Source organism: Nanorana parkeri, unplaced genomic scaffold (genome assembly GCF_000935625.1).
Source record: "Nanorana parkeri isolate BGI_ZX_2015 unplaced genomic scaffold, ASM93562v1 scaffold224, whole genome shotgun sequence".
NCBI lineage: Eukaryota > Metazoa > Chordata > Amphibia > Anura > Dicroglossidae > Nanorana > Nanorana parkeri.
Genome location: NW_017306492.1, coordinates 410929 through 432843, shown reverse-complemented (window position 1 = coordinate 432843; position 21915 = coordinate 410929). Strand labels below are relative to the sequence as shown.

Genomic DNA, 21915 nt, shown 5'->3' with positions numbered 1-21915 from the left:
ACCCCCTTCCGCACCATAGCATGGTGGGCTACTATGGCTATTGTAATGCTGCTGCTGGAATAAGATCTATGCCACATTCTACCTATATCAGGTCTGACAGGTGTGTGTGTGTGAACTTCTTAGAAGTTCAAAACCAACAAAAGCGGTCAGAGTTTCTCTTCTCGTTTCCATGGCAATTAAAAACAATGAAAACTCCTCCACACAAAGTCCTGCTATTAAATTTACTTTCTGAAAATAATTTTTTTTTCTTAGGAGAACATGTACTTTGTCCACAAAGTATCAGTATATCTTAGGCCTGGTTCACACCTGAGCGTTTTACAGCGCGTTCATACACGCTGTAAAACGCTCAACATGTGAAAACCAATGATTGCCCATGGGCATGGTTCCCACCTGGGCGTTTTACAGCGCGTAGGAATGCGCTGCAAAACGCCCTACACCCAAAGAAGTGCAGGAGCTTCTTTGGGGCGTTTTGCCGCACGCTTCCATTGGTATTCCAGAGTGTGGATAGGGGTTAACAAAGTGATAACCCCGAGCCACACACTCGGGAATACAGCCTACAGGTCTTACCTTGTCTGCGATCCCCGCTGTGTCTTCGGCGGCTGCCGACTTCCGGGTTCCGTCCCTTGCGAGCGGCTGCGTCGCAGGGGGGCGGAGCCGGCGGGAAGTTTAAGAGTGAAAGTAAAAATTATTTTTTTTTTTTAAATAGAGAAAATAAAAGGGGAAAAAAACGCAAAAAAAAAACTAGCTCAAAAAAAACGTTCAGGTGTGAACCCAGCCTTAGGATCTTTGGCTCTGTTCATACTTAGCGTTTTGTAGCACTTTTTCTGCCCTAAAAAAAAAACGTTCAAAACAGAATCCCTTTAATTTCTATGGCCACGTTCACATCTGAGCATTTTGTCGCTTGCAGCAAAACACCCACCGCTGGAAAAAGCACAAGCTTCTTCTTGGCAGATTAAGCGCTTCTTGGCCCCACAGACTTCAATGGAAAAACTGAAAAATGCGGCTTCTCTCCGTTTTATGCGCATTTGCTCATGTACATAAATGTATCGCAATCTGCTTGCCAAATCAAATGCGCAATCTGCCAAGAGAATTTTTGTACAAGTCATTCTGAATTGAGAAAGCTGGTTGGATGACCAGTGAAACGTCTTCAAGAAAAATACAGCAAGTCCAGATGCCTTGACTTATTTTTTACAGACATCCCATGACCTGGATGAATGAGAACCTTCACAGACATACGAACATGATTCTAGTTGTATGTGAGGATAAAGATATTAGTCCTATGGTTCAAAAACACAGAACAGTATACACTCATTAAAAAAATATCTTCAAAATAAACTACTATATAACAATAGAGGAACATAAATCTAGAGCCCTGGCGCCCAACCTGTGGCCCTTTGACACTTATTGTACAGAGCTCCGGGCCCCTGCAGCCAGTAGTCTGTGTTTTGGTGCTTACTCAAGCAAGTAAAGGGGAAATATTCTTTCAAGCAGCTTCTAGTAGTTAATGGTTTGATTTATTTATTTTACATTCAACCTTTTTTTGTGCTGTATATCCCTTTTCTCATTTTAAATGTTATTTTCTCTTGGCTCTTGCTGAGAAAAATATCAAATGTGGCACAAGTACTTTTTAAGAGGGCTGTAGGGAGCACAAATGTAAGAATGAAAGTGATATTAAAGTCAAAAGTTTTCTCAGCCATTTCAAATGCTGATTAGATTACTTATAGTGGAAGTTTTTGTTTTTCCAAGGAGCCACCCTTGTGTCTGCTAGTAAGCTATGTGTGTCTCCATAAATATACAGGCACAGCTAGGTGAGACACTCTCCTCTGCCCTGCTCCCCTCTCCTCCCTTTTCCAAGCTAGTAGATGGACGGCTGCTGGAGTCTGCTCTCTCCCTTGTGATCTTGTAATGGACATGAAGTTCAGGGATGCCGAGCCGAGAGAGTTAGAGCTGCTTAGACATAATGACTGTAAGTTTCCCTTTCAGGAATCGGGTGTCTGCCAGTGAGAGCAGGGCCGCATTTTTCAGCTCTAGCTCTCACTGACAGCCAGTATAGATCGGGAAATCCCGATGGATACCGGCTTTTTTTTTTCTTCTAAACTTTCCGCAATAGAAACATTTAGCTACATGTTTTTATTGCTGAAAACAATGTTGCCGTTTTCTGATGGTTGTTGGAACGATCAGAAAACCTTTAGGGCTTGTTCACACCAAATGCAGACCAGATCTGCATGAGTTTCTGCACACGCAGTGCAGTGGGCTGTGCCGCGTTTTTGATGCGTTCCAGGCCGTTTTTGGTAAAAAAAATGGGCTTTCAGTGCGTTCCAGAGCAGGTAAAATAGGGCTTGCTGCAGTTTTTTTACATGCTCTGCGGTGTGAAGTAGAGCCCAAAATACCATTGGACTACATTGGACGCAATTTTGATCCGGTCTGTAACAGATCTGCTCTGCTCCTGGAACGCGCTTGGTGTGAACAAGGCCTCAGTGACATCTTATCAAGCACTAATAGTGAGATTAATTCACAATGACCGCTTGATATAATTAAATAAATAACATAAAAATGTTTTAAAAAATAGTCAAAAGTGTAAAAATAAAAAATATCAGAATGGAACCGAGATGTGTCCGGGCAGCGTATTTCTGCGTATTTTACGCGCGTACGCGCATATACGCGTGTTTGCGCGCATATACGCACATACACGCGTACAGTTCATTAGGATTTCTATTGCGAATGATGCATTCTGGGATTGCATATAGTGCACGCATATACGCACATACGCGCATATAAGCACGTACATACGCGCATGTACACGTATATACGCAATATACAATTTTGCTCTTGCGTTGGGTGTGAATGAGGCCTAAGTGACAGTGACATTGTATGCCAAGTGACCACTTTTAGCTTTTAGAGAAAAAAAGATTAAAATATTCGGTTTTAGTTTTAGGCCGAGAAGTACAGAAAAATGTCTAAAATCCTAGGGATGTGAGGTTTTTCCAAATAAAGGACAAATAAATGAATGTATTTAATGCATTTTTTTTTAGCAGTGCTATTTTTAAAAAAAATATTACAAAACTGGGGAAAGTGTTTTATTGACTGTTTTTCCTCTTTTTTTTATATTTTATTTGTCCTAAGTGAGGCGTTAGGCACACATATGTGATATAAATATATAGCCCTACCTGTCATCTAAAAAACAATATATAATATGTGTGGGTCCACTTTGTAAGAAAGTATATTACTGACGTGGAAGAATCACACATCAAAAATTTCAAAAGTGTGTCAGTCAATTATGAACAGAAACTAAAAACAAGCTCAGTCATGAAGGGGTTAAATATTATGTGCGACCCTTTGGTGAAGTTAAGGGCCCCACTGGAGGCCCTCTATAACAAGTACGTTGGCCACTGGTTGATCTAGATCAGGGGTGCCCACAAGGTCGATCGCGATTGCGGATCGCACTGGACTGGAACACAGGCACTAATGCAGGCGATCGCACTGTGGGCCCCTCGCAAGTATCAAAGATGTCACCAGCACACCAGTTTTAGTGATCAGCAAAAGTCTGTTTTAATGACCAGTTGCCATTTGACATCAACCAGTTGACATCAACTGTATATCAAACAAGCCTGCGCAGCCTACGCCCCCTCCCGCCCCTAATTGCAGGTGTTTTTTCGTTGGTAGATCTCAATGAGCTCGTCATTTGAAAAGTAGATCTCCAGATGAAAAATAGTGGGCGCACCTGATCTAGATGAATACATGATGAGTGGTAAACTAGTAACTCATAACATGATATTAGGTAAAAAGCAGAAATAATAAAATAATATTATAGATGGCATAAAATAAATGAAGAAAACACAATATGATATAAGCAATGAGCATAATGAGCAATGAATTCCATGAGAATTGATAAGTGAGTACTGAATACAGTATGAATATTCTGGAGGGGGTTTCCAGTAGTTATTATGGTTATGGTAACAGACTGGAAATATAAGCAAACAACAAAAAGACCCCATACTAGCTCTCGTTGTATCAGATTTATACACAGGAAAGATGCAAGAACACTAAAAAGAAAACATCTCAGCGTAACAAAACTTATGTAAATGGAGTTGTTCATTCACAGCAAAAATTGAGGTCCATATAGGAGTAGTGAGATTGGTTTATAAGAGAAAAGATACAATAAAAAGTTGCGAGAATTTCAAGTTGTCACCACTCTGTCCAATAAACTATTATTATTATTATTATAATACAGGATTTATATAGCGCCAACAGTTTGCGCAGCGCTTTACAATATAAGGAAGACATTACAATCACAATACAACTCAAGACAAGATGGTAAGGAGGGCCCTGCCCCTCAGAGCTTACAATCTAAAAGGGAGGGGGAAGTGATACATGAGAAGGGAGCTGTGTGGGGATGAATTGTTTGAGAATGTGATGGTTGAGCAGTTAGGTTGAGGTGGGATAGGTTTCCCTGAAGAAGAGGTGAGTCTTCAGGGTACGCCTAAAGGCGGTCAAGGTGGGAGACAGGCGGTCAGGTTGGGGTAAAGAGTCCCAGTGGATGGGTGAGACTCTAGTGAAGTCATGGAGGCGACCATGGGAGGAGTTGACGAGGGAGCTAGAAAGCAGGAGGTCTTGGGAAGAGCGGAGCGGACGGTTAGGGTGATACTTTGAGACCAGGTTTGAGATATAGCCGGGGGCGGAGTTGTGGGTGGCTTTGTAAGTGGTTGTTAATATTCTGAATTTTATCCTTTGTGTGAGTGGAAGCCAGTGGAGGGATTGACAGAGGGGGGTGGGGGGATGGAAGCCAGTGGAGGGATTGGCAGAGGGGGGATGCAGACACGGAGCGGTTGGTCAGGTGGATGAGTCTAGCAGCTGCATTCATGATAGACTGAAGGGGGGATATCCTGTGTAGTGGAAGTCCAATGAGGAGGAAGTTGCAATAGTCAAGACGAGAGATAACAAGTGAGTGGATGAGTAATTTTGTAGTATATAATTTTGCCCTGAAAGGACAAAAGAACAGGTTCATGTTAAGTGCTCAAAAAAAATCTATCAGGACTCATTGCTGCAATATGTGAAAAAAATCTAAAACCCTCCGTACAGTAAACAAACAATGCCGGTGTGTTTTTAGTCCACTGAATGTGGCCATCCATCAACATCTAGTTGTCCTAGATGGAGCTGGGAACTCCTGCTATGGCTCCTATGACTCTGCTGACGGGAAGAAGCGGTATGCATTTTTATGCTTCTGACTCTCTTCCCAGCAAACAAGCTGGAAAATCCATGTGTGCAGTGAACGATTCCAACAGTCAGGGCTGGATTTACCATCAGGCAGAGTAGGAACGTGCCTACAGGTGCCCTCCATAGAGGGGTGACATGCGGGTACCTACTCTGCCTAATTCCCGGTGTTGTGTCAAGATACAACACCGGCAATAGCAAGTAAGGTGCATTCTGTACAAAATGCACCCTCCTGCTCCAAAACCAGCGGAGTACAGGAACGCAAGGGAAGGACCCCGGCAATGAGTAAGGCTGCCTTGGAAAATGGCTGTCTGATGCGGGCAGGCATTTACATGGCGCCCAGGTCTTTCTCTGCATATGTGAAAGCCGGCGGGTCCCGCACCAAGTAAGGGCACCAGCTCAGGCTAAACAGATTTTCATTCGTGCCTACAAGCATGCGAAATAGAAATCCGGCCCTGCCAACAGTTGGCACCTAAAATCATGGCCCTAGGTAGCTTTACAGCCCAAGTCAAAACTTTGTCAATACATCTTTGAAAGGGCATTTCAGATTTCACAGTCTGGTATTTATTTTAGAGTTTAGATTTTTATCACCAATGTGCTGACCTTTATCATCTTTATTCTGAGTGAACTAGTTATGTTTAACCTCTTGACCCAACTTTGATCAGCTTGCTTGACTCTTGCCTTGCCATTGGCCATCCTTTGTCTCAACTTCGAGCTCAGCAGGTACCGTACTTGGCCTGAGTAAGCTTTGCCAGCCTAGGCTCTTAACTTGCCACTCTGTTCAGATTCCATAATTTTGGACATAGGAATTTAGGGTTACCTGGGTACCAATTAACAGAAACCTTCCTAACTGTTTCTGGGACTGCTTTGTAACAGTAGAAGAGGGAAGGAGGCTGGAAATAGAGGTCTACCGAAAACCAACACACACAGACCAGTACCTGCTATTTGATCCCACCAGCTTTAGATCACAAACTGGGAGTCATCAGGACTCTACACCACTGGGCAGAGAAACTTCTCACCAGAACAGAGGCCAAAACGAAGGAATTTAAACACCTCAGGGGGAGGGGGCCTTCAAACTTGCAGGTATCCAGACTGGGCTTTTGTCAAAACAGAAAGAAGAGGAAAGAATGCCAAGAGTACCAGTGAGAGTGAAAAGCATGAAGAATGGAAGAATTTGGTCATCCCATATGTAGCTGGGGTGTCTGAGAAACTCTGAAGGGTTTTTAAAAACATCACATCCCTGTCTGCTTTAAACCCAGCAATACACTGAGGCAACAACTGGTTCACCCAAAAGACCCCACACCAAAACGCAAGATGAACAACATTGTGTATGCAGTCCAGTGCAGTGAGGAGTGCTCAGAATTGTATGTTGGTGAAACAAAACAGCAGCTACACCAGTGTATGGCACAGCATAGAAGAGCAAAACCCTCTGGTCAGGATTCAGCTGTGTACATACACCTAAAGGAAAAAGGTCACTCCTTTGAAGACAGTCAAGTACGCATCCTAGACAGGGAGGGGGAATGGTTTAAAAGAGGCGTAAAAGAGGCCATTTATGTAAAAATTGAGAAGCCAAGCTTGAATAGAGGTGGGGGGGGGGAGGGGTGAGACATCTATTGTCTGCCACCTACAACGCTGTTTTAACACCTCCTAGCTTCAATTATGCAAATGCAATCAACATCCTTACCTCCATGAGGTCTCTGAGCCCATGCTGGTTGCGATTAACAGATTATGTGGATTGGAGCAACATTCATCATATTTCTTCCCAGAGAATGTTTGTACAAGTCATTCTGAACTGAGAAAGCTGGTTGGATGACCACTGAAACATCTTCAAGAAAAATACAGCCATTCCAGTTGTTTTGACTTATTTTTTACAGATACTTCCTAACTGTTGGTCACAAAAGGGGTCAACAAGTCTGAACAAGCAACTCAACCTTACAAGGTCGTTGAGCTTAGGAAAGAGAGCAATCGCCATGAACAGAATCCTTACCTCTGAATTTTTTGGGTGGATTGGCCAGGTCTCCAGCCTCTGGGTTAACCACACATCTATCATCCACCAACCTACAGACAAAAAAAGAGAAAAGCATCTTCAATATGAGTTCTGAACATCAGAGGATCAAATATTGACAAAGCAAAGGTTCAAAACTGGCTAATATTAGCAGAATCAACAATGACACATTGCAGGATTACTAAAAATATACAAAATCCCGCAGATGCACTTCATAGGCTGTGTCATTAGAATGGTTCAGTGCTGAACAAACCAAAGAAGCATGACACGCATTGCCCACAAACAATTAGTGTAAATACTTATTTTTGTCTCCTCAGCCAATGACATTGCCTCTAGACATTGCCGTTAGATTGAAGGACCTTAGACACTATAAACCAGTCAACCCAGTAAGTGAGTTTTAACTCAAAACAAACATGCAGCCATTGAGGTTAGTATACTGATCTGCATTCCTGTTCTGGGTCAAGGATTCTGAAATAGGGGAAGCTATTTGATATATTTGACATACAAGCAACTAGCTTTTTCAAAAAGAGAGGCCAGGATGTGCAGCATTTATATGTCTTTTAGAACAGATTCCCTTTAAAACCCATTTCTACCTTTGCAGAGGTTTTTTTTTTTTAAACATATGCCAGCAATGTATACCGAGTCCACATGAAGCAGGCATATGCAGTTGCTGTATATGAACACAGAAACTTACTTTTTATGTCCTCTTCATCTCCATATGGCTCTTTATGAAATGGCCGCCTCTGTGCTTTACAAGCAGTCTGTGTAAAATAAAATTCTCTCTCTCTGAGCCTTCTCACCCCCTATCCATTAATATTCATAGTGGCAACACCCCCTGGACAGTGTACCGTGACCTACAAAGGCAGAGATGGTGTGCAGTGATATTGTTACAATGACTCACAGGGAGGGGGTCAGCTACTTTAGAACAGTGGTTCTCAACCTGTGTAACCTCGGGACCCACATTTGGGCTTGGTCATTAAGTCGGGACCCAAGTCGCACTGCAATGGAACGCACGGCATTAGGGTACCGCACGTACCAGTGCAGGCATACGAACCGTGGGTGAGAGGTGCGTTTGGGGTACCATTCAAATGAATTGCAATGCAACACACCTCCCATACAAGAGTGCACAGTAGGTGCGATTGTGTGGTACAGTGCAGTAATCACACGGTACTATGTAATTAACATGCTGTACTAGTGTGAATGGGCCATCAAAAACAATGACATACATACACAACCACAGACACAGTCTCACACACACATACACACTCCAAAAATGTTTTCTTTCTTTTTAAGATCCACCCAGTCTCCTTACCTTACGAGAACTGGAGTGGATCCTCAGCCTGAGGTCCAGTGTGGGCTGCTGTGCTGTGACAGAGCTCCATCCATATGTGCAATGCTTGTACAGCTCCCTTGCGCGCCCTTTAGAGGTGTCGGGACCCAGAATGTGATGTCACTCCTGTCCAGGCACCTCTATAGGACACGTGAGGGAGCTGTAAGCAATGCACGTTTGGATGGAGCTCCCTCGTGGCCATAGACCCATCCCAGCTCAAGCTGACACTCGGCAACATGCAGCATATTTTTAAAGTTTGCTTTGTGTGAGAACTGGCAATCCTGTGCTAGGGGGAGGCACAGGAGCCTCTCAACTAGAAAAGTGGAAGGCATGCGGTGACCCACTGAACACGGGGTCGCGGCCCACTTTTGGGTCACGACCCACCAGTTGAGAACCAAGGCTTTAGAATACAATTCAACCGCAGTGTCACACTGAGTTTCCTGAGGAGAATTTTCAATTTGTAGGTCCATAAAAAAAACTAAGAATGCCAGCAATGTGAGTCATGAAAATGTACACACATATACATCATCACTGCACCTCTACATGACCACAATAAATGCTAATCATTTACAAGGGTGGAAAACTGGAAAAGGGCTTTATGCATCATTAGTAGTTGCCTGCCTATGCTTTCTTGTCTCACACAGCAAACACATGTCTAGTAATCAGTTCAAGTATCAGCTTTACGACAGGTTATCAGTAGCCACTGTTATTGCACATGTTAAAGTATGTGTCTGAGCAATATAAAAATAGCACATCTCTGCAACACATGCATAGTTCCCATGCTTTATGTTTTACAAATGCTGCAAATACAGAAAATACTTGTTCTGCCAGAAATCCAGAGAGTTGTTAACTTTCCGTAGTGAGCGGACAATGCTGCACTGAAATGCCAAGCAGAGTTGTCATTTCTGTCCAAGTTCTCTTTTTCTGGACTACATTATGTAATGAAGGTGAGAAGAGGATGAGGTTTTGTAGTCCTAACACTTTCTGTCCTAGGGTGACTACTCTGCTTCTCTATAAATGCAGTACAGTGGATGAGCATTGTCACCCTAGGACAGGAAGTATGCTAGTGCCAGGTTCACTGGGTGAATATAAAGGGAAAAAAGCCTGATAAAAGAAAACTTACATTTCTGTTTTTGGGTTTGGATACAATTTAGCCAAAACATTTAATGTCACAGACCCCATAAAACTGAGACTTGTCCACAGAATTAAATTGTCTGACCGATTATCTATTGGTTTACATAAAGGAGATGGAAAACATCTTAATTTATAAAAAGCATTAAAGGAGAACTATGAGGTGAGTGCTTTTCACTCACCTCATAGTTCTAGCCGACCTGTGACAATGAGACTGTCACAGGTCGGCTCAGTAGATCGGGAGGTGAGTGAACACATACCGGGTTCGCTCACCTCTCGATCCTGTCACGGCTCTCTACCGTGACAGGGGGAGGGGCTGGATTCCCCTCTCCCCGCTCCGATCTGCCGCACTGACTGGCGGAACGGAAGGGGGAGGGGGCGGGTACAGCTGGCTCTGCCTCTAGATAGGCAGAGCCAGCTGTCACTCACGCAGCTGGGCGGATCCGGACATAATTGTCGGGATCCGCTCCGGCTGCGGTGTCTCAGTATACCGCGAGCTGTAGCTTGCGGTATACTGAGCTTAGGGTGACAGGAGGACGCTAGTTTGTGTCCTCCCGTTACCCTAAGGAGAACTATGGGGAAAAGCCCTGACCCCATAGTTCTCCTTTAATGGAGAGGGTAGTGGCCCATTCACACTATTTCTCCAGGGCCTTTCCCATCCCCTGGAACTCCCTACCCTAATATGTTCAGCTGTCCCTGCTCTGTCCGCCTTTAGGCAATCCATAAAGCCTAACTTGCCTAGCCTAAAAACAACTATTACTTTCTGCATCAGCTCATCCCTCACAGTCATTACCTTGGTATCACACACCCCTCCCTTTAGGGCCCAGTCACACCATCAAGAATGCGTTCCAGTGCGTTCAGCCTCTGGAACGCACTAGAACACAACCCGGCAGGCTGTTTTTTGGGGGGCAGGAGGGGGCGTGGCGGTGCATTGAACTCAATGGCACCGCAGCCACGTCCCGACCCGCGGTGCAATCGCCGGCACCCGAACGCGTGGCACATTAGTGACTGCCTTCCGGTCCAGTGCGATCTGCAAAAAATAGCGTTTGCAGCATTTTTTGCAGATCGCACTGGACCGGAACGCAGTCACTAATGTGCCACGCGTTCGGGTGCCGGCGATCGCACCGCGGGCAGGGAGGGGAGTGGCTGTGGTGCCATTGAGTTCAATGCACCTCCACACCCCCTCCCGCCCCCCAAAAAACTGAGCCAGCCAGGTTGCGTTCCAGAGGCTTAACGCACTGGAACGCACTCCTGATGGTGTGACAGAGCCCTTAGATTGTAAGCTCTCAGGAGCAGCACCTTTCTAACCCTCTTGTATTGAACTGTATTGTAAATGTTATGTCTCCCTTTATTTTGTTAGTCATAATAAAGTCAAAAGGTTTTTAAGCTTTTTCACATGCTAATGAAATCACTTACAATGGATGCTGCTCCTTGAAGATTTAGCTTCCTACAGAATCAGCTGGTTCCCTGAGCACTGGCCCTAATATCCTGTTTTAGGGTGGCTCCTTTCCCTTGCAGGGTCCTAAGGAGACACCATTGTTTGTGCTAGTAAGCAGTGTGTGTCTCCACAAACAGGCACAGCAAAGCAAGGCAAGCTATTTCCCTACCCCCCTTTCAGCTGCTGGAGACTGCTCTGTCACGTGTGATCTTGTACTGGACAGGAAGTTCAGGGAAGCTGAGCTGAGAGAGTTGGAGCTATTTGGAAACATGATGACAGTAAGTGCTTAGGCAAAAATGTAAAGAAATACTTAGCTGAACAATGTATATTTGTTTGATCTAAATTCAGTATTGAAGAAAGTTTGAGAGCCTAATTCGCACGCAAAACGTGCAGGTGTGAAAGGGGGCTAAGAGCAAGCCAGGATTTCTGCTGTGCTAGGTGAAAGTCCTCCTTAGCCCTCTCCTAGCGCAGCAGTGTCAGTTCTCCTGCCACGCCGCCAGATGTCACTGCAGCAGCCGCGTCATCCCTAAAATTTACCGTTGGGGGTCACCACAACTTGGCAAATGTTACCAAAGGGTCCCGGCCCTAGAAGGGTTGAGAACCACTGCCCAAGACAAAACGAGCATTAACCCTTGCAGTGCGGGGGTAGCCCAACTGCAAGGGTTAAGATTTGATTTGCCCGCAGTTCTGCTTTAATGTATGCAACTAAACCTAAAGGTGCCCATACGCGGGAAATCCCGAGATCGTACGATAATCATGCAGTGTATGGAAGGCGTGCGACCATTTCTACTGTAAGGTCGGACATCTTACCTCGAACAAGCAGGCTGGAAAACCCGCCGGGAATCGTACGATTCTCGGCGAGTTAGTGGCCTGCTTGTTCGACAACTGCTGAACGGGCCGGTGTGCGCACGCGCACACTGCCCGTCTGCAGTCATCGGAAGCCCGCCCCTCATTGCAGTCATCGCAAGCCCGCCCCTCAGGGGGGCGGGCTTACGATGATCGCAAGTACGATCTGCCTGTCCAAGATGGGCAGATCATACGTTTTTTTAAGTACTTTACAACCCTCGCAAGACAAAAGTCTTGCAAGGGTTGTAAAGTGTATGGCCACCTTTAGAGCCAGACCCAGCATCCAAATAAATGTGAATATTCAAAAACTCTCCATTATCTATCTTATAACGCATGAAATTTGGCACAAAGACGCCTCTAAAATAAAGCACGGCATTCATTTTTAAGCTATGAGAATAGACGGTTACAGCTATGTAGTTTTAATAAGAAGAAGTCGCATGTTTTTCTGTCTCTTGCTCAGAATGGCGAGCCTGCAGCCTGAGCAAAGCCTTGGCTGGGAAGCGTGTACGTCGCAGTCGCTGGGCGTGGCCTGGACGCAGTCAGAACTCTTGTGTGAAGGACACTGTTGTCCGCGCAGAATTGGCACGTTTGGCTTCAGGAAGGAAGGAGGGGAAAAAAAGTTCATAATTAATTTTGCCTGAATTAAGCTAGGGCTGGAATACGAGTCGCATCCCCTTGACAACTACACTCGCATGTCAAGTATCTGAAAGAAAAGAGAGGAATCGAGGCGCCCATAGTCCGTGCACAGAAAATGACTTACAACACTTTCTAGGTGCCGATGTGGCTGTTTATTTATTGATACTGATGGAAGGAATTATTGCCTTTTTTCTGCTTATAGAAGTTTAGCTAATTTGCAAGAAAAAAAACTATTTTCTATTTTTCCAGCTGCTCCTTTGTCAGTGTCTCCAGTGCAGTATGGGTCGCTTTAGCCGGGAGAAGCGACCACATATTCATTTCTTTAACTCACAGCCCCAGGTCTTGACACACGCCTGAACTCTGTGAGCTCTCAAAGCAGCTTCTGTAAACACTTTGTTTTTTTTTAAAGTAAACCTAGCATCAGATATATATTTTTCTATATTATGTCCATGCCTGCTAAGTAATGTGTCAGTGTAACACTTCCAGGTATTTATTACCTCTCAGAGAGATCGCAGGACTACCATTGACAATGTATTCATCTGCTTCTGCCTTCTGAAGGACAGTGACATCTTTGTTCAAGCATCATCCAGGGTCACCGTCTACTTCCTGTAATGAGATGCCAGTATTCTATCAGAGTTCTGGACTGCGTTAGAAATCTGGACCACATCACTTCTGGTCAAGCAGTCTCCAGGGCCAGATTTCCCACAAGGCCACCGAGGGCATGGCTGCCTGAGGTCCTGAGCTTGCTGGGGACCTCAGGCAGCTGTCTTTGATACTGCTGTTCTGGCTGCGCATTTCCTCCTCCTCCTTTCCAGCACAGGACAGCCCACACACACCAGCACAGCCCCCCTGGAGCCCGGCACAAGCCCAGATCCCACCCATTCATCCCTAGAAAGCCTGGCACCTGCCCACAGAGCCCTTGTGAGACCCGCACGCAGCCATGTATTTTTAGTCCTCAATAGCCAGTTTAGAGCCCTGGAGAAACCCACACGCAGCCCTGGTGAGACTTGCATGCATCCCTGGTGAGACCCAAACGCAGCCCTGGTTTGATCTTTTGATCTACACACACACACCCCTGTATAATTGCTGTGTAATCATGGATTGATGGGATCTGTTGTCCTCTATAGCCAGTTGCCATTCTCCATTGCTGTATAATTGATGATTATACAGCAATAGAGTATGGCAACCTGCTATAGAAGACTACAAATATCAGCAATCAATGATAGCTGGATGCCATTTTCCATGGGGGGAGGGGGTGCATTGAGAAACCTGGTCTTGGGGCAGCAGAGAGAGTAAATCTGGCCCTGGCAGTCTCAGAAGTTGCAGGTGGAGTCGGCTGATGAACAGCATGACATGAATGGTGCCACCACGCTCCCTCCCTTTGTTCATGTGATCCAGTGCGTTCATGGCATGAAACCATGCGGTGAACGCATTGGATAATGTGAACAGGCCCTCAGAGCACCACGGTGGGATGAAACAATGTTGCAGTGGATGCTGCATTGTCTCTCCTGGTTCACCAGCCTGAAGCTTATCAATCAGCACCTGGCCTCACTTAGTCCCGCCCATTGCTTGCTGGATTGACAGGAATCTATTACAAAAACCCTTCCACTGTGAGCTGCAGTGTCTCTGAGGGTCAGCATGTGAGACACAAATAAAGGAGGACTTGGCTCAGTCAGGGGAGGTTAAGGACGTTTTTTATCTACTTTATAAGACTTGTGCATCACAAAATAACTGGACTGGTACCTGTTCAGACTGTCTTTAGTTTAGGTGAGCCTGTCCTTGTAAAAGAGTGCTTGTACATGCAGCAGTTTAGGAGACCCTTAACCTGATGTATACTTGCTTGTTTCTGGCCTTGTACTTTCTAAATAATAAAGTCAGGATCAGGTTAACAGCCCCGGAGCTTACACAAAAACAAGTCGGCAATGGTAGCTCTCATATCCATCCTGAAAGTCTCCCTTCCTTCTGCTCTAGCCCTTGTGTGCTGAATACAGATCTTAATTGCAGTGCTGGCAACCGCTTTAAAACAAACTTTTGGCAGAATGACGGCCTTAATGCTCGCAAATGCCAGCTGAAGCCTGCCAGAGGCTTGTTTAAAGTGGCAGCCAGCACGCTTATTAAAGGAAACTGTACGGAGCAAATATGGATGCTTCCTTCTGCTACTGGAAATGCTAGTTGCCTGGCTGTCATGCTCATTAAGAAGCTTCAGCACAGCTCCAAGTCGCTGACCCGGAACAAATGTAAAAATCAGCAACCATGACTTTAGTGTGACTTTCCAATCTGCACGCTTGTTCCAGGTCAGTGAAGAAAAGACAAACAGGAAATTATCATTATTCTAAGAAGGGAGGTTGTCAATGACAGACCCTTTAGTGGTCTAAGTACAGGTTTACGTTAAACCGTCATTTACCACGATAACATATACTTACCAAGCAGCTGTAATCAGCAGATGTCATGGCTCATTGGTTCGGGATCATGTGACCTAAAGCTTTCCACGTCTATAGAAAGCTTTAGCATCAAAAAACTTGTACGCTTGGCTGTGCCATGAAAACAGCCGGATTGGGGGACTGCCAGCTCGTGCAGGTTGACACCTCATAACATCTACCATACATGAAGTACTGCAATAACAGTCTATTCATTTAAACTTCAATACAGTTATGTGCGATGGCCCTTTAACAAACAGCCCTTCCCTTGCCTACAGCTACCTTAAAGAGACCCTGTCACCCGAAGTTCTCTGCAAGAGAAGAGCCATAACCTCTCTGGTGGCCGCAACGCCTACCTTTGATCTCTTTTAGTGCTGCAGCAAGACTTTTTGGCATTATACACATCCGGAAGCGTCAGGTGCCTGTGCTCCCCACAGCACGTTGTGGTTCCTTCCTCCGGCCCCTATATCACAACAGGACTCAGCAGTGGCATACGGGTTAGAGAACAGAGCCACAGCATGTGGCAGGGGACACAAGCATCCAATACTCCTGGAAGTGTTGAATGCCAAACAGAATATCGGAGGCTACAGTGTTGGAAAAGAGGGAACATGGGAGATAAAGGCCACAAGAGAAATGCGCCCAATGGCTCTTTTCTTGCAGGGAACTTCAGGTACCATTTTTGTTAAAGTGCAAGCCAGAATTTCTGAATAGTTTTAGTGTGGAAGGGTTTGAACATCTGTCAGGTTTCTATTATTGTATTAACAGTCTAATGAAAGCACCAAATAAATCTTCAAAAGTCAAGAGGTTTTAATTACATAATTAATTCAATTTTGATAGAAAGCCTACGCATTTCAGGGGCATGCAAACTCCCCCTTCATCAGGGCTCTGGAATTTTGTACTTAAATGGACTCAGATAAGCAGATACCAGATGGATCTTCAATTATGTGCTTGGAATGGTTTAAAAAGGGGCACGCTATGCCAGGCTTAACAGATGCAGCAAAGGAAGGTTTTTTATCACTGTCTGTGCCCCTGCTGGATGCATCTTGTCAGGTCAACGGGACAAGAAATCTCCCTAAAAGGGACACAAACAGAAATTAACAACAACAAAAAATTTAATTGTTCTAAACCTTTCCCACTCTATCCAAAAGTAGAGAGAAAAAAGGTTCCGCTCTAACAATGGAGAGCTGTGATTGGTGGATACAGGAACACGGTAGCAAGTGAAGTTGCGTGGAGATGTGACTTTGATGTGTTTGCATTGGAGTGTGTTGATGTTGTTACATGGTGGCTTGAGGTTTTACGCTGTTTGTTTAGATAAAAATTCACTCAACAAGGACAGGCTTTGTTTACTTGCTGAGAACTTTCGCAAGTTATGCAACGAAGAGATATTGGCGTGGAGTGTGATATCAGAATGCCTTCCTAGAAGGACAGCTTTTTGGTTTTTTTTTACATTCAAACATTGCTCGCATATAGTAAGAATGTTACTATATTGCTGTGCAAAACATACTACACCTTCCTTATATTTTCTTTACATGGGGCAGGCAAACTCCGTAGTACCCTTCAAAGTACAGTGGTACCTCGGTTCACGAATGCTTCTGTTTGCGAACAATTCGGTTCGCGAACAGGAAGTTCGGCACAATGTTGCTTCCGTTTGCGAACTCCGCATCGGGTGACGAACACAACCGCAGCCATCTTCCCTGCTCTGACACTTGGTCGTGGCTTCCCCTAGCCGAGATCGCGGTCTGATCACAGTTTGATTTGGTTCGCGACCAGAAAAGTGGAACAAATTAAGTTTGTGAACCGAGGTACCACTGTACACAGATCTATCCAAATCAGCCCATTTCCCTGGCAGGTGTACCCGCCATCCCCTTTCTGGCCAGAGCATCCTAGGTTGCTAAAAGCTCTGTGATGGTCTGACTGGCTTCCTGCCCAGCTCACTGATGTCACTGGTTGCCAGGAGCCGAGCGGGACGCTCTGGCTGGCCTTCCAGCCAGCTCCGGGCAGCCAGTGTTGCTAGTAAACTGGACGGGATGCCAGCCAGGGCCTCAGCCAGAGGTAGCATGCACCACCAGGGCCTCCCCCTCACCGTCAGGTAACATGCAACCAGATGGCTGATATCAGCTTTGGGAAAGGAGTTCCACATTTTTACTGCTCTTACACTAAAGAATCCCCTTCGCAGTTCCAGAATAAACCTAGCCTCTTGTCTTCTTGAGTGAGAATGGCCGCTTGTCCTCTTGAGTGAACAATTAATTACTGATTTTACCATCACCATTGAACAATCTGAAGATTATTATCAAGTCCCTTCCTAATCTCTTTTCCAAAGTGAACAAGTTTCCTCATAGCTTTGGTCCTCCAACCGATTTATTAGTTTCACTGCCCTTCTCTGAACCCTCTTCAGCTGAAGGACATCCTATCACTGCATTGGTGACCAAAATTGAAACGCGTACTTAAGATGAGGCCGAACCAGCACCTGGTAAAGGGGCAGAATTAGGGGTTTGTCTTTACAGTACATTCCCTTTTTTGATACATGATAATACCCTGCTTGCCTTACTTACTGCAGCCTGGCATCGCATGTTGTTACTAAGTCTGCTGTCAGCTATGACCCCCAAGTCTGTTTCCACGTCTGATTCCCCCGGCTGAGCTCCCATTATTGAGCAGCTTGCATGCATATTTTTAACACCAAAATGCATAACTTACCATTTTTCAATATTAAACCTCACCTGCCATGTAGTTTGTCCACTCCCCTATATTATCCAGGTCTTCCTGTCATATTACAATGTCTTTTGTCGAGTTCATTACCCTCCACATTTTTCTTATTGTCAGCAAACACTGATACATGGCTATTAATACCAACCACAAAATCATTAATAAACAGGTTGAACAGCATTGGCCCTAAGACAGAACCTGGGGGCATGCCGCTCCTAACCAAAACTAGAAAATGAACCATTTATCAAAAATCTCCAGACACATTCCTATAGCTGGTTCTCTATCCGTGTACACACCCATAGATTGGAGCTTGTATATGAAGCATTTATGTGGTACTGTATCTAATGATTTTGCAACATCTAGGTCAGGGGTGCCCATTAGGTAGATCGTGATCTACCAGTAGCTCTCAAAGCTGATGCTGGTAGATCACAAAGGGTATGAATGGTGGCCACTTTATTCCATTTTGGTATATTTATTTAGCTGTGCACACATGATTACCTATTAGCTCGAGTCTGCTGAGCCAAGCTCCCTGACACCTTTCTGGTGGATACTGGTGGTTGAAGTGTTATGTATTACATCAAAGAATATTAGTTTACGCAGCCTGTTGAGAAATACAGCAAGGTGAGCCAGGAGAGAGAGCGGGGAGAGACAGACAGGAGAGAGAGCAAGGAGAGACAGCCAGGAGAGATAGCAAGGAATGACAGCCAGGAGAGAGAGCAAGGACAGACAGCCAAGAGCGCGATAATCAGCCCATTTCCCTGGCAGGTGTACCCGCCATCCCCTTTCTGGCCAGAGCATCCTAGGTTGCTAAAAGCTCTGTGATGGTCTGACTGGCTTCCTGCCCAGCTCACTGATGTCACTGGTTGCCAGGAGCCGAGCGGGACGCTCTGGCTGGCCTTCCAGCCAGCTCCGGGCAGCCAGTGTTGCTAGTAAACTGGACGGGATGCCAGCCAGGGCCTCAGCCAGAGGTAGCATGCACCACCAGGGCCTCCCCCTCACCGTCAGGTAACATGCAACCAGATGGCTGATATCAGCTTTGGGAAAGGAGTTCCACATTTTTACTGCTCTTACACTAAAGAATCCCCTTCGCAGTTCCAGAATAAACCTAGCCTCTTGTCTTCTTGAGTGAGAATGGCCGCTTGTCCTCTTGAGTGAACAATTAATTACTGATTTTACCATCACCATTGAACAATCTGAAGATTATTATCAAGTCCCTTCCTAATCTCTTTTCCAAAGTGAACAAGTTTCCTCATAGCTTTGGTCCTCCAACCGATTTATTAGTTTCACTGCCCTTCTCTGAACCCTCTTCAGCTGAAGGACATCCTATCACTGCATTGGTGACCAAAATTGAAACGCGTACTTAAGATGAGGCCGAACCAGCACCTGGTAAAGGGGCAGAATTAGGGGTTTGTCTTTACAGTACATTCCCTTTTTTGATACATGATAATACCCTGCTTGCCTTACTTACTGCAGCCTGGCATCGCATGTTGTTACTAAGTCTGCTGTCAGCTATGACCCCCAAGTCTGTTTCCACGTCTGATTCCCCCGGCTGAGCTCCCATTATTGAGCAGCTTGCATGCATATTTTTAACACCAAAATGCATAACTTACCATTTTTCAATATTAAACCTCACCTGCCATGTAGTTTGTCCACTCCCCTATATTATCCAGGTCTTCCTGTCATATTACAATGTCTTTTGTCGAGTTCATTACCCTCCACATTTTTCTTATTGTCAGCAAACACTGATACATGGCTATTAATACCAACCACAAAATCATTAATAAACAGGTTGAACAGCATTGGCCCTAAGACAGAACCTGGGGGCATGCCGCTCCTAACCAAAACTAGAAAATGAACCATTTATCAAAAATCTCCAGACACATTCCTATAGCTGGTTCTCTATCCGTGTACACACCCATAGATTGGAGCTTGTATATGAAGCATTTATGTGGTACTGTATCTAATGATTTTGCAACATCTAGGTCAGGGGTGCCCATTAGGTAGATCGTGATCTACCAGTAGCTCTCAAAGCTGATGCTGGTAGATCACAAAGGGTATGAATGGTGGCCACTTTATTCCATTTTGGTATATTTATTTAGCTGTGCACACATGATTACCTATTAGCTCGAGTCTGCTGAGCCAAGCTCCCTGACACCTTTCTGGTGGATACTGGTGGTTGAAGTGTTATGTATTACATCAAAGAATATTAGTTTACGCAGCCTGTTGAGAAATACAGCAAGGTGAGCCAGGAGAGAGAGCGGGGAGAGACAGACAGGAGAGAGAGCAAGGAGAGACAGCCAGGAGAGATAGCAAGGAATGACAGCCAGGAGAGACAGCCAAGAGAGACAGCCAAGAGAGACAGCCAGGAGAGACAGCCATTTGAAAAGTAGATCTTAACACAAAAAATTGTGGGCACCCCTGATCTAGGTACACTACATCCGCTGGCTTTCTTCCATCTAGGTTGCCACTCACCAACTCTAATAGGCTGCTTTGACAAGAACAGTCTTTCATGAATCCATGCTGGTTGTCACTTATGATATTATTACCATAGGCAAATTTTTGAATATGATCCCTTATCATTCCCTCAAATAATTTGCACATTATGTCAGACTGTCAGACTGTCAGACTGTCAGGTCCATAATTCCCAGGTAGACATTGTAACCTTCTTTTAATATTGGTACAACGGTTGCCTTACGCCAATCAGTTGGTACTCAGTTCTCAGTTGGTACTCCCCAGTCAGAAACGAGTCCTTAAAAATAAGTCTTGCTATAACATAGCTTAGCTCTTTAAGTACCCATGGGTGTAGGAGGTGATCTGGTCCTCGGGATTTATTAACATTAAGATTTTCAGATCTGTGTTGAACTCTAACGTCTATATATTATATGTAATTCTACAGAAGACATAGTCTGCAGACTTACAAAAGAGATTGTGTTACTGGAGTGCTCGTACATTGGAGTCATGCAATAGGAGATAGTCAGAGTCTGGGGACATGTTACATGAGACTGCTAAAGATCACTGATATTAAGAGTGCATTCACACCGAAATGCGTGCATTGGATGTGACTCAACGCAAGTGTGAACGTACTATGCCAATGCAAGTGAAGTTTAAGCGCTTAGTGACACCGCTTCAGAAAATGTTTTCACTTCTGGGGACTAGAGCAATTTTGCCATTTTTGCTATGTGTTTGTTTAAACAAAATTTCCATCTTCCTCATGCAGCACAAATACACATATACCGTTTTTAAGGACAAAATGGGCTTTAATTTGATGTGACATATGCATATCATTTCTTTTTTATATATATGAAATGCAAAAAAAATGGAAACAAAACTCACATTTTTCACACTTTGGCAATAATAATGTGAACATAATTACTGTAGCTAACAGAAAATAATTCTTAATAAAAAAAATTTTGTTTGTCCTGATTTATAGGGATTTTTTACCGTATATACTCGAGTATAAGCCGTCCCGAATATAAGCCGAGGTACCTAATTTTACCACAAAAAACTGGGAAAAAGTATTGACTCGAATATAAGCCGAGGGTGGGAAATGAGGCAGCTACTGGTAGATAGATACCAATAAAATTACATGAATATTTATTTAAAAGAAAAATAACCTAGCTCTGTAAGTGGAAAAGGGGGTACAGGGCTACATATCATGTACTACGGATCATTTAACCCTTTCATATTAGCAGAGGATAATTGTAAATCTATTGTTCAGTGCATTCTATATGTAGTATATAGTACATGTACATATAGAGTGCCTGCAACAATACATTTACAATGATCCTCTGCTAACATGAATGGGTTAAATGATCCATAGTACAGGGCTACATACAGATCATTTAATACATTCATGTTAGTATACAGGTGAAACTCGAATAATTAGAATATCGTGCAAAAGTAATTGCAGTAAGTGCTGCAAAAGGGGCCCAAACCAAGTACTGAGTACATATGCATGCTTGTACTTTTCAGAGGTCCGATATTGTTCTATGTACAATCCTTGTTTTATTGATTGCATGTAATAATCTACTTTTTTGAGATTGTGGATTTGGGGTTCTTGGGGTTTTCATGAGCTGTAAGCCATAATCATCACAATTATGACAAATCACGGCTTGAACTATCTTGCTTTGCATGTAATGAGTCTATCTCATATATTAGTTTCACCTTTTAAGTTGCATTAGTGAAATAAATGAACTTT

At 44.4% G+C, this 21915-nt stretch overlaps 1 protein-coding gene across 3 annotated transcripts in view; it reads right to left on the bottom strand.

The window, feature by feature from the left end:
* ITPR2 (inositol 1,4,5-trisphosphate receptor type 2) overlaps positions 1–21915 on the bottom strand; it is a 263467-nt gene that overhangs the window by 206592 nt on the left and 34960 nt on the right. For all 3 annotated transcript variants that reach the window (XM_018556081.1, XM_018556080.1, XM_018556082.1), the window contains exon 2: positions 7199–7269. In XM_018556081.1, the coding sequence (XP_018411583.1) occupies positions 7199–7269 (71 nt within the window). The remainder of the gene's footprint in view (positions 1–7198; positions 7270–21915) is intronic.